The sequence below is a fragment of the Colias philodice genome, chromosome 11, assembly GCF_061535455.1.
Source record: "Colias philodice isolate Cphi_HAF_F1 chromosome 11, ilColPhil1 Martin Lab GWU primary, whole genome shotgun sequence".
NCBI lineage: Eukaryota > Metazoa > Arthropoda > Insecta > Lepidoptera > Pieridae > Colias > Colias philodice.
The window spans coordinates 9,407,328-9,434,371 of NC_143096.1; the positions used below are offsets into that span (position 1 = coordinate 9,407,328).

The window sequence follows — 27,044 nt, forward strand, 5'->3', positions numbered from 1 at the left end:
CTTACAATATTTAGTTTCGATTAGCTATAGTATTACGGAGAGCTGTTTCAAGTATCACCATACTTATTACTTTGTTGGCGGGTAAAATTTATATTTATGAACCTCTTCTAAAGAAAGAACTTCCTTTCTTTAAAAAAAAAAAACATTGCAAGCTTCTCTTCCAAAAATAAAAGTAAATAATGTTACTCTCGTTACTACTTATTAGATTGTGTATTAGATTGTAATACAAAAAAACAATATTTTAATAATGATAAAGCGCAACGACAAATCTCACTGAAAAAGCTAGTCTATACACAATTAAGTGCAATAAAGCATAATGTACGTGAAAGCAAACAGAAACATATTTAAAAATCACGATATAATTTGTTAACGTACCTGCAATAATTAATACCGTTTAAAATGATTATTAAACCTGAAACAACGCCACGCCGCGTAATAAAAATGATTTAATAAATCAACGGGCGGCGTCTCTTAATCGAAATTAAGTAATTAAGTGTACCCGGTTAATTTAAATACAACGTTCCTTGTGTGTTCAACCGTTATACAAGGAGACCATTTAATTTGGCTGCTTATTCAGCGTCGCGTTTATAAACACCATTATTGCACTATCTAAAAATCTAATTCAAGCTTAACTTCAGGTTTTTTGTAGGGCGTGGTTGAATGCTTGATTAAATTCTGAGCCACTTTGAAAACAATGAAGTTGCCATGATGCTTGCGCTTTTTAATATGGGTTTAAAGCTTTAATTAGGATATTTAGACTAGTGATAGGTCAAAAAGATAGAAAATTAATAAAAAAGAGTTAATCTATGTCAAAATAATAGCTCTACTAGGTAAATTTAGTTGACCAACTTACGTATAAGTACGTAAGGATCAATTAGGTATATAAAAATGCGCACGTCTGAATGTTTGTTTAAGCTTATCCGCTTATATTAACTTCAATATCCGACTGTACACTGACTTAAAATAATAATAATTAAGGCTATCCTTACATTTTGTCCCTTCATTTAACTGAATAATGAGAGATGTATAAAATAATACCATGCTTTTATTCCACGAATGATAAGGCAAAGGTGAGCTTATAGTGTATTCCGCTAATAATAATTAAGCCCAATGTAATATGGAACTAGCTTATTACCATAATCTGGGCACGATTCCAAACTGATCAGCTTCTGAAGAATTATGTAGAGAAATATTAAAAGACACTTAACCTCAGGGTATCAAGAAAACCCGCTATTGTAGTGGTATTTGCTACCGATATACCTATGAGCCTCACTCTTTAATTATAGTATATACTAAAGGATCGACTCATCAAAAGACCATTTTCTTATCAATAAGAATGTTATTTGTAAAGTGACGTAAGTACAAGCTTCTTTTATCCGATTAACAAGAAAAACCACTAGCTAGAATACATAATATACGAGAACCTATCTATATAAACTCTCGACCAATTATCACCCTTAACAAAATGATGTCGTTATTGATAATTATGTAGAAACAACACCCGACAGTAGCTTGGTTAAGGGAATTGAATTGGAGTAGGTAATATATTTATCTTGTTAAAGGCGACAGCGTAGAAAATTACATTATAGTGCAGTTTTATGTTGAACAGACGCTAGATAACTGATTCTTTAGTCTATTTAATTCTCTATGCGTCATACAAATTTATTCTTTTTCTAAAGACGAATAGCATACTGGCATTTGTCGTTCCAAATCTTGGAGTGTCCTATTTTATTTCACCCCTTCAAACGGTCGTATTTAGGGCAGCGTTAGAAGCCTAAAGACCTAAGCGTAAAGAAGAATATTAATATTTAACGTCTTAAAGCACTATTATTTGTGTCAGTTATTTTTCTACACATACCTACTAGTAAAATAAACGAAAAAAATGTATTTGTAGAGATGTAAAATGTATGTAAGACTATCCTGCAAATGTTACTGACATTCGTGACATCCATATTTGTTCGAAAATTTGTTTTAAATATGTTATGACTTAGAATAAGATTATGTAGACTATGATAAAGCAGGAATTATTATAGTGCATTGTGCTCTGCTTAAGATTTTTATTCCATCCCAGGCCCTTTACACACTTGACCACGGATCATATCACAAAGGATCGCATCTTCATAGCGTTCTAGTTAAACATTACCGTGATGTGAGATCGTTAACATCTCGACAGCATCCGTCATTCATCGTACATCTCATTTTTATTCATGTCGACTGCAAGGGGCGCTCAAATGATGCACGCATTGTACTATAATTGCCGGTTCATTGCCGCTTATTGCATATAATACGACCACAATGACTATATCAAACGGCTTTTTGAATATAAATCATGTTGGAATAGTTTATTTTGATCTAATGTTTGCTGCGGCTGGGAATTGGGTTAGTTCGTTAATCTCTGTTGTTTTTTTTTTTTTCAGATTAGTTTGAAACGCTTTCAATCCAGATAGGCTTAGATCATTCTTTCAGAAGAGAACTCAATATTCAACAATTCTGTCTAGTTTGATGCACTAGCCAAATTCCTTTACTTGAAAAGGAAGCGCCAAGTGGCTATATTAATTCTTAAGTCTGACAAATATTAATCACATAAAGCATAAGCATAAGCTTAAATTTTCATTTACTTGAAATAAAGTACAGAATAATAAAATACCTCAACTTTTCTACCGCAACACATTAAGATCGATACACCTCCAAGATCTTAAATATCTGATACATTAAACCGTAAAATTACGCTATGAATGATTTATGGTGAACCTCCATCCTCTTTGGGGATGTCCGTCAAAAGTAGATTAGCTTATTCATTTATAATCGAAATCTTAAACTAAATCTTATTCTGCCTATAAAACGCAATAGAAGAGTACAACGTTAAAAAGGCTGTTTTCTGTGAAATATTTAGCTGTGTATGTGAAATTCCTGGCCTGTATTGAGTTCGCACGATCTGACTTTGAGATTATTGTGTTGCCGTTAGTATAGCAGATTATTTTTTGTCTATATTGTTCTTTTATGTGAAGGGAAAGATTAAAGACATAAGCGTGTCGATAGAGGTGACAAAAGATAACTGGAAACTGCTGGAAACCAATAAATAAGAATGTGCTATAAATATATATATACATTATACATATATGTACATTATATTTATCAAATATCTAACTATACTGATTTTAATATAAGCTGAAGAATTTGTTTCATTTTAAGGTATATCAGGAAATGCTGCTTCAAACGTACATATTGTATTGCTCATTTGTCGATGAAGGTTGCCTGTATAAAATCATACTACCACCAAAAAAAGAGCAATAATATAACCTGTTAAGCAATTTTAATTATATTTCAGTTTTTTGATACAATATCATAAAATTACAACTTGCAATTTTAATATCAAATTCATACGAATTTACAATTTCATATTCGCAACAATTTTGTACCTGGAAAAGCCCAAACTATATTGATATCATTTGTGGAAGGAATATAAAATCATTATTTATCATATACACTAATTAATAGACATTTCTAGAAAAACCATGCTTTTAATTTCATATTATCTGAGTAAATGTGTACCTCATTGGTTAATTTTGACGTGGTCTTAGGACGTCGTCTCTATAAATATTATTATGTATTTGCATGGATATGTGAAGAGTAGTTCTACTCATGAACACGAGGCAAAGGATACATTATATAACGTATTCCTTATTTATCCATACATTACACCTTCTCTACGTACCTATACCTATGCATTAAAATAGAGTTTTTACAAACTTAAGACTAAAGGATTTTAAATGCGATTTATTCATTATATTTATATCATAAATACATGTATAATACTCTAGTAAATCAAACACAAGAAAATACCAAGATTTTTCACTTTATTCAGTACGACAGTTTGATCAAACTTTACATCAAAAATTAAACTATTTCTTCGTCCACAGGTTGTGCCTTCCCGACCCGGTGGCAAGGCAAGTGGTTCCAGTCGGGTGTGATCCAGCCGATCCTGATAGAGGGCAACATCCTCTCCAATAAGGGCCGGTGCCTCTCCTCCGAGGGAGATAAGTTCATGATAGTTGATGAGTAAGTGGCTGTTTAGTTTGATTTGTGGCAATTGTGACTACAGGCCCATGTAGATGCCGTACAAAAATGGTGGTCCACAAAGTCGGAATTTATTTTTATTTTTCGACAATTGCCGGGGTAAATTTGGTCATTTGATTTTGTACGGCATCTGTGTCATACTATTTCTATACTGCTTTTAATCCATTATTCCGCAACGCCGTACAAAAATCATGGAGACAAGGGGAAAAAATCTCTACCTGAACTTTCGAATTCTCATCTGCACTCAGTTGGACAGCTTACAAGTGACGTCATAGTGCTGAATCTTATTATTTTATGCTCTTATATCGTTCTAGATAGGTCACAGGTGGGTCAAATGACCCATAATTTTTTCAACATGGACCTGTAGTCTATATGAAAATACTTTTTTCGCTAGCTGTAAGTTCTATGTTCTAAGGAATCTCAGGTAACAAAGAAGCAGTCTAACATTTAAACACCAATGTACGTACGTACGTAAATGCAGGAGTGCACATTCTTCATCTTCATTCAATTTCTGTAAAACTTTTTCATCAATAAATTAATACTTAATAGAAATTATTTAAACTGTGACTACCTATAGCAAATTGCCTTAATTATTTGTTATTTTTTTATGTACATCAATGTATTCCTTTATTTTTAATAACTCTAGAAAAATTAATCACGTTACAATATATTCAACAGTGATAACGTCGATTTATAGTGTGACCAAAAATCGATGCACTGATTAAAATTTCGCTTTGATATCATATTCATTAACATCGCGATCGCTTTGAAGTGTCTCTAACCAAAAAATGATAACATGAATTTAACGTGCAGATAAATCACAGTTACAAATGAAATTATTTCTCTTGTTATCTGTTAAATTTTATGAAATAAGGCTGAATTCAGCGATAATTTTAATGCCAGAATTATGCGGAGATATTGTCTTCTTGCCTGTCTCAGAGCTTGATCGATACAATCTCCAGACATTTATCATAGCATTTTCGCAATCTGTATAAATTATGAATGAGTTAAATGAAATGTGAGATAAAGATGTCATTTTATTTTTATCAAGAGTTGAATTTGTGAATATTTTAGCGAAATGTTTTCAGATCTTGAACACCCCTTTTAAAACGAATTGAATATAATAAAATACACACTATCATCACTGAGTTTTGTTTGCTATAAATAAAAACTTTATTACATGCATTTTATAAATCCAAACATAAACGTGGTCCACAAAGGAAGAGGATTTGTAGATTTGGAATCTCCCTGCATTAACCTGTAGGTTTCTTTTATGAAAACAAATACATTTTATTCAACAGGTCCCTTTCCTTGATAAATGAAATCTCTTATTCATATTCTAAATAAAGAATACAATTGGAATCCAAAAAACCCTCGCAGAAATAATTTATGTATCACTACAAAATTGTATTCTTTTGTTATAGGAAAGGCTGTTATCGCTGTGTAGTGATGCATGAAAAACATATTAATGTTCTACAATACAAGGAAAGTAAGTATATTTTATTTTTAAACAACTATAACTTGTTCGGACTCTTGCCGACTTCGTTCGTAAAGATGAATTTACATGTTTTCACTATAGTTCCTATGTAGAAAATAAGTAGATACCTACATATTTCGAAGCTATTTACTTGAAGATATTGTAGTTTGTTCATATCCGATATTTTTATTACTTTCACTTATAAAGATTTATATTATTTAACTGCTTAATTAACCATATAATTCTTCATGTATACGAAGACACATTTTTTGAATGTAAACAAAATTAAAAAAGTAGATGCTATGCATTTGAATTCCAACGTTATACACCAAGCAAATGTACTGAAACTGTAATATCCAGCTAGATGGCTGTAACGGACAAAGGTGTATTTCTCAAAGCACCTACATTCATCTTGTAAGCGCCTAGAAACAAGTCCCGTCTTAGTCTTAGCGTGTCCGAATTTCTTGAGCTATTTCGTGCGGCTTTAGCTTAATATAACCAGTTTCTTTTTGTCTAGATTATGACTGATACAATTAGAAATAGATTTCGTAATTCCCATCACCAAATCCGTCTTTATAAGGATGTAAAAACCCACTGAAAGACTCATTATATTATCGCTCTTACAATAAAAGGAATTATGATACAATTAAATTACGTCATTGAGACATCTTGATAAGCAATTAAATATATTGTTCACTGCTATTTCTATGTGAATGTGTTCATGAATTTTTCTTACAAAACGCCCTTAAATTTCATGTTTTGCATGACTCATAATAGGCTCGTAACGAAAAGCATGAGTCATTTATGTGATATTTGTTTGCAGCCTTTTGTCACCGACGAGACGCCCTACCTCACCTCTGTTCACTCATAACTGGAGACGCTCTGCTATACTCCATGTTCAGAGAAAATGCTGAGCCAGTCGACTGCCCTTTGAAAGCACCGTTTTCCTTCACTTACAACAGGTAAATTAGGACAATTATTATAACTATACAAATGTCTTAACTGAAAACAAAAGGATGCAAAAATGCGTCGCAGAATATTAAGAAACTTCTACATTAAAAATTAGATTAGATAAAATTTCTGTTCCACTTTCGTAATATGAAAATAAAAATCTTACAAGAAAATGTATTTACCGTTCAACTGAAAGTTCTTTAATAGCTTGAAATTCCATTGTTTTAGAAGGTTATTGCTGCTTTTAAAAGCGTTAGGAAAGTTGCTAAAACACTCTACTACTTGCCCAGTCTCGGAGGAAGTCAAGTTCGTTACAAAAGAATAAAACACAGGAAGATGAAACTTGGTGAATTTTTAAGAAGGGATAAAAATTTGGTGGTACTATACTATATACTATATAAGTTACTTACAATGGAAGAATTTATAACTCCGTTTGTACATATATAATATTAATTAATAGACTTATTTACTCAAACATATTGGTGTTTTAGGTATTTTATTAATCGTAGTAATTAAAGCTCTATTTCTCTATTCATTTAAATGTTAAACGCTTCCTCATAAAAACATTTCAATCAATTTCAATAAAAAGCAAAACGTATCTAAGTCATTATTTCCAAATAGTACCTACAAATTACATAGTTTTCCTTTTTTAAAAAAAAACTTATCTAAACATTATTTTGAAAATAAAAGCAACGAATTAAACTCGCATCAGTCTAACCCAAAAATGCTCTCTTAATCTATTACGGATACAATTTAACAGCATATAAGGGCATCATTCGTTACGGAGGGAAAATTAAAACGTCATTAAGTGTATCGATCGCGGCGCGGCTGACGACAGACGTCATTCGTAATTACAGCATGAATTCATGACTGAAGCTAAAACATAGAAATAGATCGGCGGTACATATGGGTTTGGTACCGAAATAGCGGTAATGTGGTCAGTGAACATACATTATAGGTACCTATTATCTTTTACAATAGGTACCTACCTATAATACCAGAACACTTACTATGTAATCAAAAACCAATTTACAAACTTTGTCAACATTTATCGTTGTTCGTATTTTATAAAAATATTAGAATCGGCAATGATTTTCCAGAGAGCCACATACGCCAAATATTCTTCCTAAAGTAGATATGATAAACACATACGTCAGGTTAGTTTACGTGGCAACAATATACCCGGTAAAAATGTAACCTAATGATTAACAAATGTTCTTTAAAGTATTCACAAGTTGCTGAAAGAGACTGACATCTACGGAACAAAGTTTCAAGTTTACCTTTGCCTTTTCCAATAATAGTAGTCGCGTATCTAAAAATGACGTATGAGGTCGCGTGGTCTACAAGGGTATACCATTTTTAAAACAAGAAAATGTACACAAATAAATTAAAAAGTCTTATTATTTATAAATCTTCATTGCCATATATTTTCTATTTAAAATAATCAACTCTTCGCGCTGCACTGAGTGCATGCGGCAATTATTCAACTTAGAGTATGTACATTGTACACGAAGGATGAAATAACTGGAGCTATTAGATTTTTAGAAATTTGCAATATTGTATTACTGGATTACACGTGTAGACCACGCAACTACTGTAGGGTTAAGTCATATTATTCTTATAGAAGTACAATAACAATACGTAAATAACGATAATTCTTCATTTTCCAGAGGTCATGGCGACTGCAAATTCCCCGCATCCTCAATAGAGAGTTGTACGGAAGATTCAAGACTCCTTCTCAACTATCAAGCATGTCCGGACGTCTACGGTTCAGAAAGCACTGGTAAGAGTCACTCTTGATGCTTTTATTTTTGGGGTTCAAACTATGTTGATCCTATGTATCACACCTGATGACTAAATGAAAGCTATGAACAAGTTATTAGTACAAGCACCTCTTTAGTAATGAATTTGAATGAATCATTATTTATTAACACCCTTATATGAAAAACATTTATACATACTACTACAAACAGATATAAATGAACACAAAATATACATTACTTATATTGCACAATGAGTTTTAACTATACCTACTGCATCGTAGTCATAAAATGGACTAATGGAAATAATCGATCGTAATACTAATGACGAATAAATTACTGATTATATTATAACTAGATTTCCGCCCGCGGCTTCGCCCGCGTTTTCAAAGGAAAACCCGCATAGTTCCCGTTCCCGCGGGATTTCCGGGATAAAACCTATCCTATATGTTAATCCAAGTTACCCTCTATATGTGTGCTAAATTTCATTGTAATCGGTTCAGTAGTTTTTACGTGAAAGAGTAACAAACATCCATACATCCATACTTACAAACTTTCGCCTTTATAATAGTAGTAGGATATCAGCTCTACTAATTCATAAAACTTATCATTTTGCAAGGCATTCAAATAAACATTATTTGCCAAAAAAATCAGATGAGTAGATGTTAAGAACTTTTGAAGGCGTTATTATTTACCTCTATGGAATGTAAAAAGTTTGAGCATTCCTTTTTCAGCCTTTTACGTATTTTTCCTTGAAAAATTAGATAAACTTAACGATATCTCATTTCTTCACTCAAGATATAGTAAGGATATTCAACTGAACGTCAGGAATAAAGTTTGCAATTCATGCTTTTAGAGCATCTTCCAATTTGAACCCCGTCTTATTAATAATTACTAACGCAAAGCGCAAAAGTAAACTTTTTCATTTCGACAGAACAACGATTAGGATTTCTGAAACCCAGCGAGGTTAAAGTCCATACCGCAGTTCGCGCTTCTATTAAAACAAAACTTCATCCATTAAGTTGATCTTTTTGAATCCTGAAGAACTATTTTAGAAATACCGTCTACCTCAAAAGCAATGGTAATATTGGGTTAAAGATATTTATAATTAAGATCCTCGATCTTCGATATTCATTTAATTTTTATTTAAATAGATAATTTAGATAATTATATTCGACATTTTATGATATTTTTGCAATTTTGCCTAACAACTTTATTTAGTACCTACCTACCTGCATGGTGTTCTTCTCAGCCCCTTAATTCTATGACAAAAAAATACCACATACCAAAGCTTGTAACATATAATAGAATAAATTCTAAAATATTTTTCAATAACTTCTTATTTAACTATCTGTTATTATATGAGCCTCTATAAATACCAATTTGTTGGTCTATTTACGAAACATGAAAATAAAGAAGTCACAATGTGGCGTACAAATGCATTGGGCAGACAGCCAAACACAAGTCTATTGTTTTAACACGCTTTAAATAACCTGTAGTTAACATCATTCAAAGTTTTGATACTTTAATAAACAACAGTATAATAAAAGCAAAATTCTATATTGAAAAATCAAGAAAAAAGTTTTCCTAGCGTGATACAATCTTAGTTAAAAATAGATAATTAAATAATAATTTTCCCTAAAAAAACTGCTTCATTACGTGAAAATTGGAAAATTTCCCAACGGTGCTACTTTTGTTTTATTTAATATCTATGAAATGCTAATTAAAAATAAAATCTAATTAAATTCCGTCGTAATTTTGCTCCCACTGAAAAACGTGAATGTTTTTTGCGAACATAATTAGCCTTTTCTTTGGGAAATATTTTCACGAGTCTAGAATGTTAGGAGAATTCCTAGGTATGCTGAAATTCATAAAATCTTAGTATTGTTATTTCTTTGTGGAATTGCAGAAGTTTTTGTCAGTCATTTACTGAAATACGTTTAATGCGTCAAGTATTAATACATAGTTATAAATGATCCCTTTTAAAACTACATGATGGCAACTTGCAATGCGTTGATTTGGACAAATACATTGATTGATTTTCATTTATTATCCTAGATTGTAGATATACCGATTTAATGTAGCTTCAACTATATACGAAATATTATCATTCCTTTTCAGTTAACTAGCTTAATACCTAATGACAAACGGCTATTCCTTAAAGGAATAAATTAAAAAGAACACATGTAACAGCAATCGAAATACCCACCAGCCAATTCAGCAAACTTAAAGCGAGTAATGAAACTGTCTTCAAAAGATTAAATTATCAGTTTGAAAGAAACGAAGTTACCAAGAAAGTTGGGCGTAAAAGTGTCCTCTCCCATATCAGAAAACTAAGTGTTCAATCTTGATACCTTGCGTCTCGCTTCAGCGGGAAAATCCTAAGATTGATATCGGTTGCGATTCCCACAAGTTTTACACGTAATTCTTTGAGGTATTCCAGTTAATTTAGCGGAAAAGTGATTTGAGATAATATTAGCGCGTTTGCAGTTTGCTTTAATGAGATTTTACTGCTATTAGCTTAAGTAGGATCCTTTCAGAATATAAAGGTGAAATACGTTTTGTGTCACACATTTCCAAATAGATAAGCTTGTTTACTAAATCCGTAAACGACGTCTCATTTTGCCAGTGACGCATTTAAATGAAACATGAATGTCATAAAAATATCATAAGTGGACACGTTAGGCATATATGAGGTTTCTGTTTCTCTACGTTTTAAATAACCTTTACATACAAAATCGTATAAAAAGTTTACTTTGATACACAGCAATGTTCAAAATTTAATTCTAGAATCAAGTGATCTTTCGCTCAGATTAATACACCAAACGAAAAAAGCACATAAGCGCCCGCCATTCGGGGTCCCCTAATAAAACGTCAAGCCGTTGAAAAATGTACATCTAACTGAAAAGTCAATTAACCTAGTCTATTGAAGTCGTTTGTGGCGCACAATGGAGGAGACATTAATTTTATCGAAACAATACGCGTCCCGATGTCTGACAGAATGCTAGCGTCAGCGTCTACCGTCTACCGCCTTCTATTTACTTTTATTCGCTACCATTTTAGTGGAATATACTTAGTAGGACTTATTATTAATTTTATTGTATGTCTTTTGTGAATATCGGTCATTGAACTTTGATATTAGATTAGTGGTATAATAACTTACTTTAAAAAATTGGTTTTTGTAACAAAAATTATGTGTACAATAAGGCAATTTTACTTATATTATAAACTTATTAAATCACTGCTCAACACTGTATAAGAAAGAGACACACAGGTTTTAAGGTGATAAAAGGATATTATAAAAACTACATAGCTACTATTTATGTAGAGTCCATAGAGTCGCTATAATTTTGGATTTTTATTTACTGTGTGTAAATATTACCTATTCAATTCCTACTAAGCGTTTGTTCACGAAAAAAATCTAATCCTGACAATGTTCATCCCAGTATTATTTGCTGATTCGAAAAATAATTATGAAGTCTTGGAATGAGAAATATTTAATTTTGTTTGTTATGAATATTTACATTGTTATACCAAATAGAATGGATGTTATTATTTCCTTGAAAACCGTAAATAAATTATTATGTTCGTCTATTTTAGGCATATATCTTAGAAATGGCTGACGACCGAGTCGCGACACATAAAAATAGCAACAATGTTTCTTGTTCGCTTGAAATAGTATTATTTCCTTACATTTTACTTATACATATATTAAAATAGCTTTTTTTTTAGAAATCTTATTACATTTAAGACCCTTACTTTTTATGATATTATCTGTAACGCTCAAGTAACGCTCTATAATAGTTTCTGAATTCTCATAGTAAATAGAACAAGTCTCGTCTTTGGAAATGCTGTAAAAAATTGCTAAACTATAAATTTTATCAAAATACATTCAGCTTTGAAAGCACACATTATAATACTATGTACCTATGAAAGTCTCTGGGTAACCGGTGAAAATTAAGTACGCCTGCGAAAATTTTCGTTCGTTGCTCTACACAGCATTTTGTGTGCCTACTTCATGAAAACTGTATTTCATCGGATCGTAGCCCTATCGTAAAATTCGCCCACATTATTAAGCGACCGTCCATTTCATGAAATATAACGCACGCAACTTGAGAATAGGGCTAAACTATGGCGAAACGTATCGCAAATTTGTTGCCAAAATAACGCAAAAAATAAGAATATTATTATGACGCCTTTATATTCGTTTCATATACTGTTTATTGTGCAATACATAAATGTATGTTTCGTTAATATTTCTATAATGATTCTCAATAAATAACTTCAAGAAATACGTACGTATATCGGTAAGAAAGGTAAGAAAGAGGGTTGGAAATAAGTTGAAAAGTCCCAACCAATTTAATTAATTAATCCGTGGACGAAATCCCACAATTTGAGAAGGCACTTAGAACCCAACACGCCTACATAGATTAAAAAGCGGATAAGTCTGAATCGATTTTTTTTTTAGATTTTCTTTTATTACTCTTCAGTCCTACAACAATTAGAGCAGGCTCCAAGGAGATGTTCGTTTGCAAAAATAGCGGACCAAAATCTGACTTCTGATATATATTGTATAGATCCCAGACATCCTATAGACAGATGTTGCCAACCAGTTTTGTGGTCCCCCTACCCCCACCCCGGTAATTAAATATGGCATACAATGAAAAAAATAAAAATTTCCGAAACATGCCGTTTATCAAGTTTATGCCAAATCTAATCACACAGAGGCTGATTCAAGAATTTTCTGCCATATTTTTCATTCTGTCAAACACAACGACAGTGCAGAGATAATTATTTGAAGCCCTGACACCGATATTTTTGTATTAGGCCTTTATTTCTGGCATAAACTTGAAAATATACTCGCCATATTTGAATGCTCCCCCCACTCCCCCATGCAACTATTTCACTGTACGAACTATTGAATCGTAAACAATGGACTATTGTTAATTTTTAAAATAATAATTTAAAAAATATATTCATGAGTTTTCAATCTATAGTGGTTTAAAGTTAACTCAAAAATGGAGCATTTTCGTAAATTTTATAAAAAATCTTAGAGAAAGTGTAAGAAATGTTATAGTATGCTATATATTCGTGATCTACTCAATAAGCTCGTTCATTTGATACCCCACACGGCATGTTTTGGAAATTTTTATTTTTTTCTTTGTATGCCATATTTAATTACCGGGGTGGGGAGAGGGGGACCACAAAACTGGTTGGCAACATCTGTCTATAGGATGTTTGGGATCTATACAATATATATCAGAAGTCAGATATAGGTCCGCTATTTTTGCAAACGAAACTCCACTGAGAGTCCGGCCTAAATAGCTTGTAAGTGTATACCACTCAAATATCAAACGCGCGCACACACACACACTCACAACACACACACATACACACACATCACACACACACACACACACAACACACAAACACATATGTAGGTATATTTTTAATTTTTATTTTGTAAATTTTAAATAACAATAAACTTATGTCGTTCTCACTACCTAACCACAAACTTTTGAATTATGTGAAACATATTTTTGTAATTGTATTTTGGTTCCGAGGGCGGGGACCTGGTGATCTGTGATACCGGTTAAAACCCATTTCAGACACCAGCTCCTCCAACTCCAGCTTATTGTTTGATAATTTTGTATGCATTTAGATTAATTTATGTGATTGGGAATTGTGAGGAGAAATAAATAAATGATTTGATTTGATTTGATTTGATTTGACTCAAATAAGGGTGACTGTAAATTTATAAAAAAAAATATTATTGGTAAAAACACAACATTTAAAGCTCCTAAAAGTGTCCAAAGTCGAGATCTCGTTACTTACCTACCGTTTGTTTTGCGCGATGTCCAGAAAATAGATCTACATTAACAAGTCATATATTTTTACAAAAAATAAAGGAATTTACCAAAACTTTTTTATTTTACAGTTGAAGAGTTAGAATGTCTCGCCACATGGAAGGAAGGTAGCCTACGGTTCCTCGTGGGCAAGATCCACCACAACCACGCCACCAGCAACGAAGACCGATACAGATGCTTCGTCTACGAGAAGACAAATGGTATTGGTAAGACTTAACGTTTCTTTTATTTTTGCTGCAGTGGTCGCTTTTTCATAGATGTAGGTTTTTATGTTAGCTAGATTGATATCGTAGATTTAATACGAAAGGAAATCTTTGATTCCGGTTAATAATGATCTTCTCGACTTAGGTCTTATTGTAAGCATCATAAATAAGTAGTTATACAATTCCTAAAACAATAAAGTTTCTAATTGGCAATCAGGAATTGCAACGGACATGAGAGATACTTACCTACCAATATAACTGACCAATATTAAACAGTTGGCAGTATCTGAACATAGTTATAGATAAACAAGATATTTTATTGTATAGTCACTTTTACGATTTCTAGGAACGTTAACCTTTGCTTATAGTTTTCACTAAATTTTAATTAGATTAAGTGACAATCACTAGTCTATTACTACATGATTACTACACTAGTTCATGTAATCAGAACTTCAATCGATAAGGAAAAGTTTAATTTCAGCAAAACTTTTATCGTGATGGCAATTATAAAAGTTTGTTGCAGTTTCTTAAGAACATATCAGATACTTATTTCAGTAAAGGTCCGTTTTTTCTTTACAGAAGTATTAAATAGTTACAGTTATCCAAAACTTAGGTTCATTAAATAAATAAAATAATAATATTTATTTAATTATTTATTTATTTATTTATTAAGCTGATAACATTGGACGAGGTTGAGTCTGTCCTAGATAATTTTATTTTGTTGTAAACACACGTAGATATAGAATTTCACTTTTTAATGTAATACTTAATTTTCCAGCATCAAATCCGAGTCTAAAAGAAAACCCTGTTACCCCTGGAGGCGTGGAATACAGAGTAGCACAATCCGGTGACGCCACGTGCAATGGACTCTTTAGTGCTACAGAAGGTTCCAGAACTATGGCTTTGAAGCGGGGTATGTTCATATTGAATTTTGAATAAATGTCTTAACCAATAATTATGAGAACGTTAAAGCTCTAATTTTAAGAGTTTATACTTATATTGATGATTTAACAAGATAGATCGGCATCTTACCACTGTCGACATGGAGCCATTTCATACACTAATCATTTGCCAGACTTCGAAACTATTAAAGCCAACAACATATCTATCTTTCCAGTGTCGGTCCGTTTCAACTGCCAGTTCCCATCCTGGATGACGTTCTCGCACACGTGGCACACCCTCGACTTCACCAGCAACTACACGTTCTACCAGCGGAATGCGACCCTCCGCATCACGAACCAGACCGGTTCTGAGATCAAGGTGTTCTGCGTTAATGTTAAAGCCAGCTCGCCGAGCGGTAACTCCGTTGCGTTGGTTGCGCATTGGCAGCATCATTGGTGAGTTAGGAATATCTTTCTTTACCTGGGATCTAATAACACCTAAATATATTATTAATCTAAAGCTTAAAAAGATTTTTAATTTAACTTTAAATTTGCATGTGTGAATGCTGGATTATGTTTGATTGAAAATTTCATTTGGAAAAAATCGTTGCTTATAATCAAAGGAAGCCTTGAATTGTGGAATGTTCTGTTAGTCTTTGCAAAAAAAGGAGACCTTTAAGTCATGTTATTGTCAGGAATTATCCAGATGCTCATGCATCTTGATATTTTTACGATCTTACGAATCTCAATGGATTGATTAACACACATATTCTCCAACTTATTTTAGACATTCTCCTCTAATCTCATAGGAATTAAAGTAATTCAAATTCTGTTGCAATTTTAACAATGATTTTATGTCCATCTTGACTCTATTTTCAGTGTATCCCGCTACGTCTGCGTAGTATTATACCGACGGGATACCTACATAGCGGAGTTGCAGCGCGGCACGCCGACCACTCGGCCGGACGATGCGTGCTCTCCACACCATTTTAATGCTGTCACTGCACCTTATATCACATTAGTTGGTATGTTATAAGATTTCTTGTTGATCAATTATGTGTACTCTGCTTTGTAGGGTGAATAAATAAGATTTCCGAGTAATTTTTTTCGTTAAAAAAGATTAAACATTATATTGTAGAGTCGTGGAAATTCGATTTTGAAGTACTAAGAAGTTCGTTGATAAAAATTAGGTTTAGGAATAACAAAAAATATTTAACCATTTTGAACATGTATCATCAGTTATTAGTAGCCTGCTAATAACTGCTAATACATGTTCTAAACTTGGTACTCTTATTTCGGTATTTATATTATAATATTATTAATAATTATTTCTTTTACAGCAAGTAATCCAGAATCAAAAGAATGTCCCTATTCAGGAAAATACACAATATCAAACCATAGACATCAAAGAAGCATACCCAGCTCTCCTGAAAGACATAGATTAAAAAGAGACAAGAACTATAACCATAGAGTAAACAATACGAGATCGTTCAATTTTAGTCTTAGAAATATTTCGGATATGCCGATACTAAGAAGTAAGAGACAGGCGGATGAAATCACTTGCGCCGGTAGCAAATATAACAAATTGGAAGTCGGGTGTAATACTGCTAAGAATATGGAGTTTTATTCCACTTGTAATAAGAAAGAAGTAGTTACTGGTATGTATTCAATACAATTTATAAACACAAGTGTAATATGCACCACTTCATATTAATAATAATTATACTTACGTACTCTACATTTACACCCTAATGCACTCGTATGCATTAAATATGATTTTTTTTTTTTGTTTTTCTTAATTATAATTAACTTAATACTCGATGAAATGTATAAGTATCTACAAGATAGAGTATCATCACCATCCCATAAACATTTTAATCCGTCTTCGTCTTCATCCGTAAGCTTTAATAAACATCTAATTAAACTCTTGCGACACATCAATATTAGAATATTATATTCGTATAATTTTAAATACATATTTAACTTTGACGACGCGGTTGGCACAGTGGTAAAGTAATTGCCTACTGAGCCGACGGTCCCGGGTTCGATCCCCGGTCAGGGCAAATATTTGTGTGATGAACTCAATTACTTGTTCTTGGGTCTGGGTGTTATCTATATGTGTATTTATTAAATATTATATTTATCGTCGCCTAGTACCCACAACACAAGCCTTAATTGAGCTTACTGTGGGACTAGGTCGATTCGTGTAATAATGTCCTATATATTTATTTATTTTAACGTTTCTATAACAATTTCCAGCCTACACCTGCCATGGCGGGTGGTACGAGAACGGCGCGTCCTTCGTCGTCACGACACCAGTGACGCGCGACAGCACGGCCGCGCGCCGCTACTGCTTCGTGTCGAGAGACGCGCGGGACGGCGCACTAGTCGTGGGCCAGAGCGCGACTAACTGCGAGCGGGGATACGACCCGGAGCCGCTGCTGTTTGATGCCAGCTTTACTGGTAACTTTTTTTCTTTTGTGCCAGCACTGTTTGAAGCTTTTCTTGTTACCTTTTTTGAAGTGAAAACTTCTTTAGCGGCGTTGAGCACTTTTTGTGTAATGGGTATAAAATCTTAAACTCGCGTCAGGACACGTGACCTGATCGAAAAAGCGTAAGACGGATACCATTCCAAAATATCAAACATGCTCGTTAATAATCAAGTTTTCACTTCTGCCGGCACTCCCGGAGTGCAACCCGTCTTTTTTTTTTTTTGTTATGTATCAGCATGTATCAGCACTGTTTGAGGATGGCTTTTCTTGTTACCTTTTTTTTGCCAGCACTGTTTGATGATGGCCTTAATTTTTTTATCTTTTGTGCCAGCACTGTTAAATGCTGGCTTTACTGGTAACTTTTGACGTGACAACGTCTTAAATTAGGTTGCGGCTGGGAGTCACTTATGAAAAAGTGTAACGCTCGGTAACGTTACGATGAGTCACCGAACGAGAGAGAGGCCCGCCGAATGCCTTGCGTCTCTCTCCCACTCAACTATGATCGTTGTCACGTAAAATCTTCGCCCGTAAAACCGACTTTACAGGCAACCATTTTTTTTTCTTTTGTATCAGTGCTATTCAGATATTATATACGGGGATTTTCCGCCTGAGTCTGAATAACTATAAGATAAAATATAATAATGTCTATAAAGCTCCGGCTATGGGGGCTATCAATTTTATTATTTGAAGTGAAAAAAGTGAAGTCCCGTGTCCCCGTAGTGGGGTAGGGGGCAGATGCATTATTCATACATCTGTTTCACTGATCGATTTTTCTTTAGGGACAAGTAGGTGATCAGCCTTCTGTGTCCTGCCAGACCGAGACATTTTTTTTTTTTTCGTCTCCACCGGGAATCGAACCCAGGACCCCTCGGTTCTACGCTCACGCGTCAACCACTGTACCGAGGAGGCGGTCATTCAAAGTGAAGTGGTCATTTGAAGTGAAGAGAGATTTAAATACAATTAAAATTTAATTTTACTTTCAGGCAAATGTCAAGATGAAACCAACAACCAACCTCGACTGAGAATACCATCACTACACATTTTCATCGCATCGTTTGTTGTACATTACATTATACCTAGATGATTAACAAACTTGAATAGTATTAATTTATTGTAACTTTTAACTCTTCACCCCTCTCCTATATCCATACAATTTAAATATAATGTAAATTCACAAACATGTTGATAGTATTTAATGTTTTTATTGAAATTCTATAAACATTTTAGCCCTAATTTATTTCACAATGTAAGTAAGCTACATAAATTATAATACTTTTGATATTTTAATGCAATTCGCATCTTATAAGCACGACTATGTAAATCACAGTCATATTTTTCGTTCATCAATCATTCAATACGAAATCATTATAGATATCATTCGAATAACTTCTAAGTAACTACATTTTTATTTTCAACATTTTGTTAATTTCTAAAGTTGAAAAATATATCGCAAGAGCTATAAAAAATATGTAACACCTCACCGTATATCTTAATATTTTATTATTTTCCTATTCACCTCCTACAAACTGTACATAATACGTAACGATGTAATTTTAAATGGACGCGTAATTTAAAGGTATAATGAAAATAATAAGAACAAAATATATAGATACTGATTTAGTTTCTGTGTCGAATGTTTGTCAAAATCTTAAATCGAATGTGTGATGGTGTAAAATGGTTGTGAATTAATGTTTCAATATACCGAAGTAGGAATGATTCTATCTGGACTGAAAGAACGATAGATTAATTATTTATAAAGAAAAATATTTATTACCTCCTACATCATAGTAAAATCCTGTATAATTTTAACGTCATCATAGTGTATTCAATGTCCCATTTAATAAACTTCAGATATAATTTAAAAGCGCACAGATTAATCAATCGATAGAACTTTATTCGATTCTATTCGATTTCTTGTTATCATAATAAATTTAAACAAATTTTACATTGTAATAGACTAATGTACTCATTATAGGCTTTTTGTTCTCTCCTAAATACCATCTTTGTCCATATTTCCACTTATAAGTAATTATAGATTAATTATAATAATTTTGGGATATTATCACGCAAGAAGTCGAAAAGAATATAGCTTTAACACAGCATTAAAGACTGTAATTCTACATTTGTTATTTAATAAGGCGTTTAGTAGATAATTGCGTAATATTACATGATCGTTGAATACTGTATCAAAATATTAATTATGCTATGCGAAGCAAATATGGAAACAGTGACTATTGTGTATTTGTTTATTTTAATTATATATTATGTGTATGTCTGTACATTGTCTACATTTAGCTATTTTTCAATTTCAGTTATTAACTTTCTGTCCAAATATTCCAATTTATTTTCAGTCAGTAAAACAATAGCTTCGTTAAAGTTGCCAAATTTAAAATTGTTGAAATGTCATTTAAGTTGTGTTCTGGTCTCTGGAACCGCCAGTTAATTCATAATACATCTTTGGTTGCATTTACCTATCATCATATCATATACTATCTTTGCATTATAATGACAGCTTTAGTTCATCATCAGGGTATAAAAATATACGAAAGCAATAATTCAATATGCTTCATATAAAATTCTGGAAGATAATTGCCAATACAAACTGTTAAAAAACGTTTAATTCAATTCAGTAGTCGTGGTCTTATTGTTTGTCATAAATATAAGTGGTATTTAATAATATACATATGTCCATTTGCCCCTTCCTACAAAATTAGTTCTCTAGGAAGCACTGTCTATACTATATTTTTTCTACTACTTTATAGACCGGGAGATACTGACACAAAATTTCGAGTCATTTGTAACAGGATGGCGGTTCTACAGGGTTCTTAGTACGCAATGACAAAAAGAAAAATGATGGTGTGAACGCTGGTACCGGCGGCTTAGTCACGTGGGCGTTAGTCGAACTCGTCGGAAAATAGCGAAAGTCAAACGATTTGTAACAGTATGGCACTTATTTTTCCTGGAAGTTTGAGGATCAAAGAATATAAATACAAAATTTCAAAGATCTAGGTGTTGGAAATCTTCACTTATATAAATTAATACTAAATTAATTTTTCAAGTATGACAGCACTTTTTCCCCCTACTAGAAGTATGGCAAATATAATAATGGTCACATTTTATCAAATACTCTCCAAAAATCCAAATGCAATACTGGTACAAAAAGTTTGGCGAAATAAATTTTTTTTGCAGATTTTCGGCGGTATGGCGACCATTTGGAATCGTCCGAAAAGTATGGCATGGCGATTTTCGTAAATGGCTGCACGACAATGGTTACCTGTGCAAAAGTTAGCCTGGTACAAATGGTTGAATAATTGTTTTATTTAAATCAACATATTCGCGTCGGTATGGCGGGCTGTAAGTCACACCGGAAAAGTATGGCATGACACTACCGCGTACTTCTTTTTTATGGGCTATCGGTAAATACTAAAATTTTTGTGTTACAAATCGTTTGACTTTCGCTATTTTTCCGACGAGTTCGGCTAACGCCCACGCGACTAAACCACCGATACCAGCGATCACACCATCATTTTTCTTTTTATCATTGCGTACTAAGACCCCTGTAGAACCGCCATCCTGTTACAAATGACTCGAAATTTTGTGTCAGTATCTCCCGGTCTATTAGCTGTTATTATTTATAGTACACGTAAGACGTTGACAAACTGCAACTAACAACGAAAAAACTTTAACGTCAATGTTTTCATAATTGTAAAAATATCAAGTTACACAAGAAGCTTAAAAATATGTACAAAATTATCATAGCATGTTATTGAGTAGCTAGAATAATTTAGCATATTTCTTTATCGAGCAAATTATATTTAGGAGTAATTTATATTAATATTTCAGAACGTACGATAGCATTCTTCTGAGCTTCACCGATTTTATAGTCAGTAATTTTTCAATATAAGTTTCTTTTTACTTGTTGCTGTTTAATCTTGTAACATACGTATTTTATTGTAACGTTGGTTTCTATAACTAATCAAAGTCACCAACACGGTCATTTCATTATCATAACACAATCCCATCTATATTTATAGGTTGGTTAAGAGAGCCATCTGATGGCGATATCTAGTTAATTCGTACGTATTTGTTAAAAAGGAAAATGCTACTTTCCTTCATCAAGCAATACTAATATAAGTAAAATATGTTCTAGAAATAACATTTGGTAAGTGAAACGAATACTCATTTTGAGATGAATGTATAGTTTAGATAAGTAATAATTAGTTATAAATTCGCGACAGCAATAATATATTTGTATTAAAAGCTATTGAGCGTTAAATTTTTAATAGCAATTAGGTAGACAGTTGTGAATAATTGAGCTAGCGTTGTTATTTTATAATGTAAGAGAGATTATTTCTTCTGTGGAAGCAACTGGTGTGGTCACGATAGGACAAAAATTGGTGACGATTATATACATTAAACGGATACGTTGTTTCCAATGTGTGATATAGATACAGTAATTTAATTAAGAATATAGTCGTCAGCATGAATTATAATAAAGTGCAAAACTGACTCTGTGTTTAATTTACTACCATTACACCTGCTACTTGATATTATGACCCTACCGACCCGACCCTATTATGATTATTAATCTTCTCTTAAGTTTGCTTTTAACTTAGTTATTTTTTTTATAACTTTTTGACTATCAAGCCATTTCTCTCTTCAGTTCAATTTTTTTTCATGCATTTAATCTCAACTCTCAAGTTTAGTATTGCCCAAAGATGTTGTACATGTCCAACTAGCCAGTATACCAAAAATATTTGTTTTGATAAAATATGATCTACATATTTGTAAATAGCTACATTATTCGTGAGATAGTGCAAAGTCAAACTAAATTCATGGTCACCCTAACTACCATTTCTACAAACGTCAATGATTCGTTGGGTTGTCAAAACGTTAGAAAAGGACCATTTACCGTTGGGAGACCTCTCACTCGGACCGTTTTTAGTACGCTTATAAGGAAAAAGCAACCTTAATAACAATATAGTTAGATAGATCATATTATTTTATCAAACAATTATATTTGGTACACAGTCTAGTAAAGTATAACGTCTGGGACGGAATCTGAGTAGGTATAATATTACTTACTCTGTGGCATATACATTATACTCTTTGCTCTGTGGTCTGCCAATGTCCAGCGATGAATATTACTATGCCTAATCACTTTTTGAGTTCAAAGACATCGTATATTCCATTTTATGTACTTACTTACTACTCTCTGATAAAAATATCGAAATATCTTCATTTCTCATATTTCTTCTTCTTTGTTTATGGCCCCACCCATTTCCCATATTTACAATTATCACAGACAATTATTATGAAATCACCACCTGTCAAACTGACATTCATGGATGTCATTTTTGACACTCTTTCTTTATCTGTGGAAATTAAATTATTCACAGTCTAACATTAAAAAAGAGAGCATTCAGCGAATTAACTCTTTAATTAATTCATTTATTTACACGAACACAATACACGTACAAATTAATTTTTCACATTGAATATAAATACTATTAATTTTTAATGTTTGATTAAATTATTTCGTAACCATTCCTAAACGAAGGGAACAGAGCTGCCAACATTTCCAAACGTAGCAACATTTGAGCCAACATTAACAAACGTAATGTCATGTCATGTGTGGTCGCTGTAATGCTCGCTTTGCTTTGCTTCTGGTTTTCGTAACTTTGCTTGTACGCGCGTCGTCAGTCAATGAGACTGATCGTTTTGAACGTTTCTTGTTTAACAAAACAAACTGATTCAAATAATAAAAAATAAATTAAATCTTAAATAAAACCAAACGAAAACACAAAATAGAACTCGAATGCGTCGTAGATATGTGAAAGTGACAGTCGTTTAATATCGAATTCTTTTTTTGTGTGAATAACAATGTTAATTCGCATAGTTTCAAGTACCGCCACATAAACATTGTGAAGCGAATGTTATTATGTGCGATCGGGGATCATTATGTTCGAAGTGGGATAAACCATACGAGTTTATGATTATCTACTAGAATGCAAGACGAGTATTTGGAGACTTCGACGAGGAACTTCGAGCGGCGGCGGCCTACGAAGGTGTTGAAGATAGCAGAGAGTTTTACAAACTTGGATGAGACTGCTAAGTCGGGACGATTCGTGCGTGGCCCTCATTCGAGGACCGGGAGACGGTACCTGGAGAACGGTGGTAGGAATAAGCGCGGGTGTTGTGATGATGATTGTGCGGAGTCAAGTGCTAGTGATGGTGAAAAACTTGGTGATCGAAGAGTCACGGGCTCGTCGTGCACGGCCCTTCGGACTGCTGTAGCTGCTCTGTATCCATTTGACGACTTCATCTTGGAGAAGATCGGATCAGGATTTTTCTCTGAAGTTTTTAAAGTAAGTGCTAAAATTTTACTATGCCTCATTGGTGGTGTTATGTAGGATGTTCAGCACATGTTCATTTTTCATGCAACTTGGCTGAGAATAATTATTGGTACTAAATTCCAATAGGTTTTGCTAAATTTCAATCTATGTCTAATATACTACTGTAAAGTGCTATTCTGTTTTCACTAAAAGATTTAAAGTATTATTTATAATATAACTACACAATAAACTATCATAACATGAAGCATCTCCAAGAAACAGTACTAAAAAATAAACTGATGTCTAATACTCCAAGTCTCCTCTTTTTATAAAAAGCATTTATATCTCATGGAAATGTTACAGAAAAACTATCGGGAATCAAACAAATTTAACTATCATTGAAAATAGTAAAAATATTCATTCAGAATATTTCAAGTATAGCATACATCAGTTGTTAGCTAACATAATATAATGAATAGGCAGTATTAATATCTTGTAACTTACTTCTGACCTCACTTGTTACCTATTTATAGATATAGCAGCTGTGTACTTTTACTAAGGCTTCAGTATTTTATATAATATCATATCCCTATGTTAACAATTTAATAATCTAATACTTTTAAATTAACCGCCATTGCTTGTTATTTAATGATTATTCCGTTTTTCCAAGGCACAGATTAAGTAATGTATAAAAAATAAATGATTATGCAAACTTAATTTACTAATTATTCTCCATTAAAAACTATTAAACCGTACCTATACTTAATTATTTTCACTAAAAAGCAGATTACACAGTAGTTAATAATAGTAAGTAATGGTGTAAACAAAACCAATGTAACAGAGATTTACTATTAACCAATTTTACAATTAAATAAATTGTAAACAAATGTAAAATAGATTTGAGTAAACGCAAACTAAATAGAAGCTAATTTTAAATAATTATTCAGCCTTGTCAATGACCTTGGCCATGCTAAACATTTGGTGGACAATTGGTTTTGTTATTTGAATATTAGAGTTGTCAGTGACCTTTTGATGTACTAGTAAATGTTGCTTCCAAACCTTAATTTGATTCACATGTGGGTATCATATTTTAAGTTTTAAAGATTTTATAATATGTAACATCTGGAGTCTATTTAATTAACATTACCTCGTGCCAATGAATTTAGTTTAGTTGTGCAAATTGTTACATAAACAAAATTTATATCATGCTCTCTGAAACTGATATATACTAGCTTTGCTCCGCGGTTTTACCCGCAGTGCTCCGCTCCTGTTGGTCGAAACGAGAAGATAATATATAGCCTAAAATAGCCTTCCTTGATAAACCTTGGCTATCTAACACCGAAAGAATTTTTCAAATCGGACCAGTAGTTCCCGAGATTAGCGCGTACAAACAAACGAACTCTCCAGCTTTATATTACTATAGATGTGATACAAACAGGAATATTTTCGGAGTCCACATGTGTGGATAATTTCTTAATTAGTATTCATTACTCAAGTCTTATTATCATGCAAGTGTATAGAAAATAGATTTAAATTATTTAATATAGTTATTCACTCCTGGATAATGAAATACATGATAGTACATTTGTCACGGTACAAGTTCAGTGTTAGTACAAGTGAATTTGTATGAAAGGACATGCCGTAGCGATAACATCACGTGTTTGCTTTTCTTTGTGGTATTTTGTGTTTCAATGCCAGTATGACTGATTTATTTTGTGTGTATTGATACATGAAGTATGATATTGTTGTGAAGATATTATGATCCAACCGAAAAGAGCATTTTAAAATTGAAATATTGTCTTAAATGAACTAAAATGTTGTTTATTGATTTTTAAGGTACTAAGGTACATACTTACTTTTATTTTTAACATGTTAAAACACAATGAATTTAATAAAAAAAATACGCCATTTTTTTTTATTGGAAAAATGTCCCGTTATTTACGTTGTGTTAAAAAAATATTTCGACTATTTATCCATATTCCATTTACCACCTTTCGTTATCGTATTACGTAAATGTTCGATAATTTCAACTTCTTCGACACAGCCCGGCTAGCTCAGTCGGTAGAGCATGAGACTCTTAATCTCAGGGTCGTGGGTTCGAGCCCCACGTTGGGCGATCACTTTTTTTTATTTTTATATTTATTTATGATTATGACGAATATTTTTGTACTTATTATGTTCATTTATTAAAAATCGTTTAAATATAACACGCACTCTTTTTTCATAATATTATGGTCATATATTTGTTTAATACATATTATCATTTATTATTATCGTTTATCATATTATGTAATGTCATTACACAGTCTATATTTTTAGTTTAACTTTCGACTTAAAAATGTCATACATAAATACATACTATTATGTGGAAAATTACTTACGAAATCCATACTTTAATACTAGATAGTTTAAAAATTAAGAGTAAAATAAATGAAATGTTTTCTATCACAACACAATAATCACGGAAGAATGTTTGTCGCAACAAAAGGCGTTTAGGTTCAAGGTATAAAGGAAGCAGATTTAACGTATACAGGATGTTGCCTTCGCTCAAAGCAAGGTTTGCGACTCTAATGTAAATAGAACCTACTATCGCGAATGATTCACGATTATTTATTTTTGTATGTGCACTTCGATATGCTTCCAAGTTCCAACTATTGTGTAAATGGAGGGTATTTTTAGAAGGGATATATTTTGTCAGAGTTATTTAAATATAGACCGTACGTCATTAAAAATATATTAAATAGTTATCATTATTATTTGTTATTTGGACCATTTTAGATTAAGCGAATGGCCCGTCAAAGAGCTTGAGATATTAGTAAATTAAGCTTAAATTAAGTTTGTTCGCATTCACTATGTTTGCATGTTTTCATGCGTAAAAAGTTCATGCAAATAGCGAGATAATAAATTAACGTATGTCTATCCCAAGTGTCCTAACCTCGACCGCATTACGTCGGTTCGTCTGAGACATTAAAAATTCCTTAGATAATAAATTTAATTGCTC

At 32.6% G+C, this 27,044-nt stretch overlaps 2 protein-coding genes and 1 non-coding gene across 4 annotated transcripts in view; all 3 read left to right on the forward strand.

Moving 5' to 3' along the window:
• LOC149484804 (uncharacterized) overlaps nt 1–20,461 on the forward strand; it is an 87,433-nt gene extending 66,972 nt beyond the window's left edge. The window contains exons 3-13 of one of the 2 annotated variants that reach the window (XM_089701102.1): nt 3,921–4,059; nt 5,502–5,566; nt 6,378–6,516; nt 8,176–8,288; nt 14,204–14,332; nt 15,114–15,248; nt 15,453–15,672; nt 16,096–16,241; nt 16,557–16,874; nt 17,476–17,679; nt 18,692–20,461. In XM_089701102.1, coding sequence (XP_089557228.1) covers nt 3,921–4,059; nt 5,502–5,566; nt 6,378–6,516; nt 8,176–8,288; nt 14,204–14,332; nt 15,114–15,248; nt 15,453–15,672; nt 16,096–16,241; nt 16,557–16,874; nt 17,476–17,679; nt 18,692–18,792 — 1,709 coding nt within the window. In that variant the 3' untranslated portion in view covers nt 18,793–20,461. Of the gene's footprint in view, nt 1–3,920; nt 4,060–5,501; nt 5,567–6,377; nt 6,517–8,175; nt 8,289–14,203; nt 14,339–15,113; nt 15,249–15,452; nt 15,673–16,095; nt 16,242–16,556; nt 16,875–17,475; nt 17,680–18,691 lie in introns of both variants that reach the window. The other variant, XM_089701100.1, reaches the window with a different exon arrangement.
• Nucleotides 20,462–23,331: 2,870 nt separating this feature from the next.
• cdi (serine/threonine kinase) overlaps nt 23,332–27,044 on the forward strand; it is a 103,443-nt gene continuing 99,730 nt past the window's right edge. Inside the window, exon 1 of the mRNA XM_089701094.1 lies at nt 23,332–24,076. Within this exon, the coding sequence (XP_089557220.1) occupies nt 23,717–24,076 (360 nt within the window). The 5' untranslated portion in view covers nt 23,332–23,716. The remainder of the gene's footprint in view (nt 24,077–27,044) is intronic.
• On the forward strand, nt 26,087–26,159 carry TRNAK-CUU (transfer RNA lysine (anticodon CUU)). Its single transcript has one exon. It is a non-coding gene; the product is annotated as a tRNA-Lys (tRNA).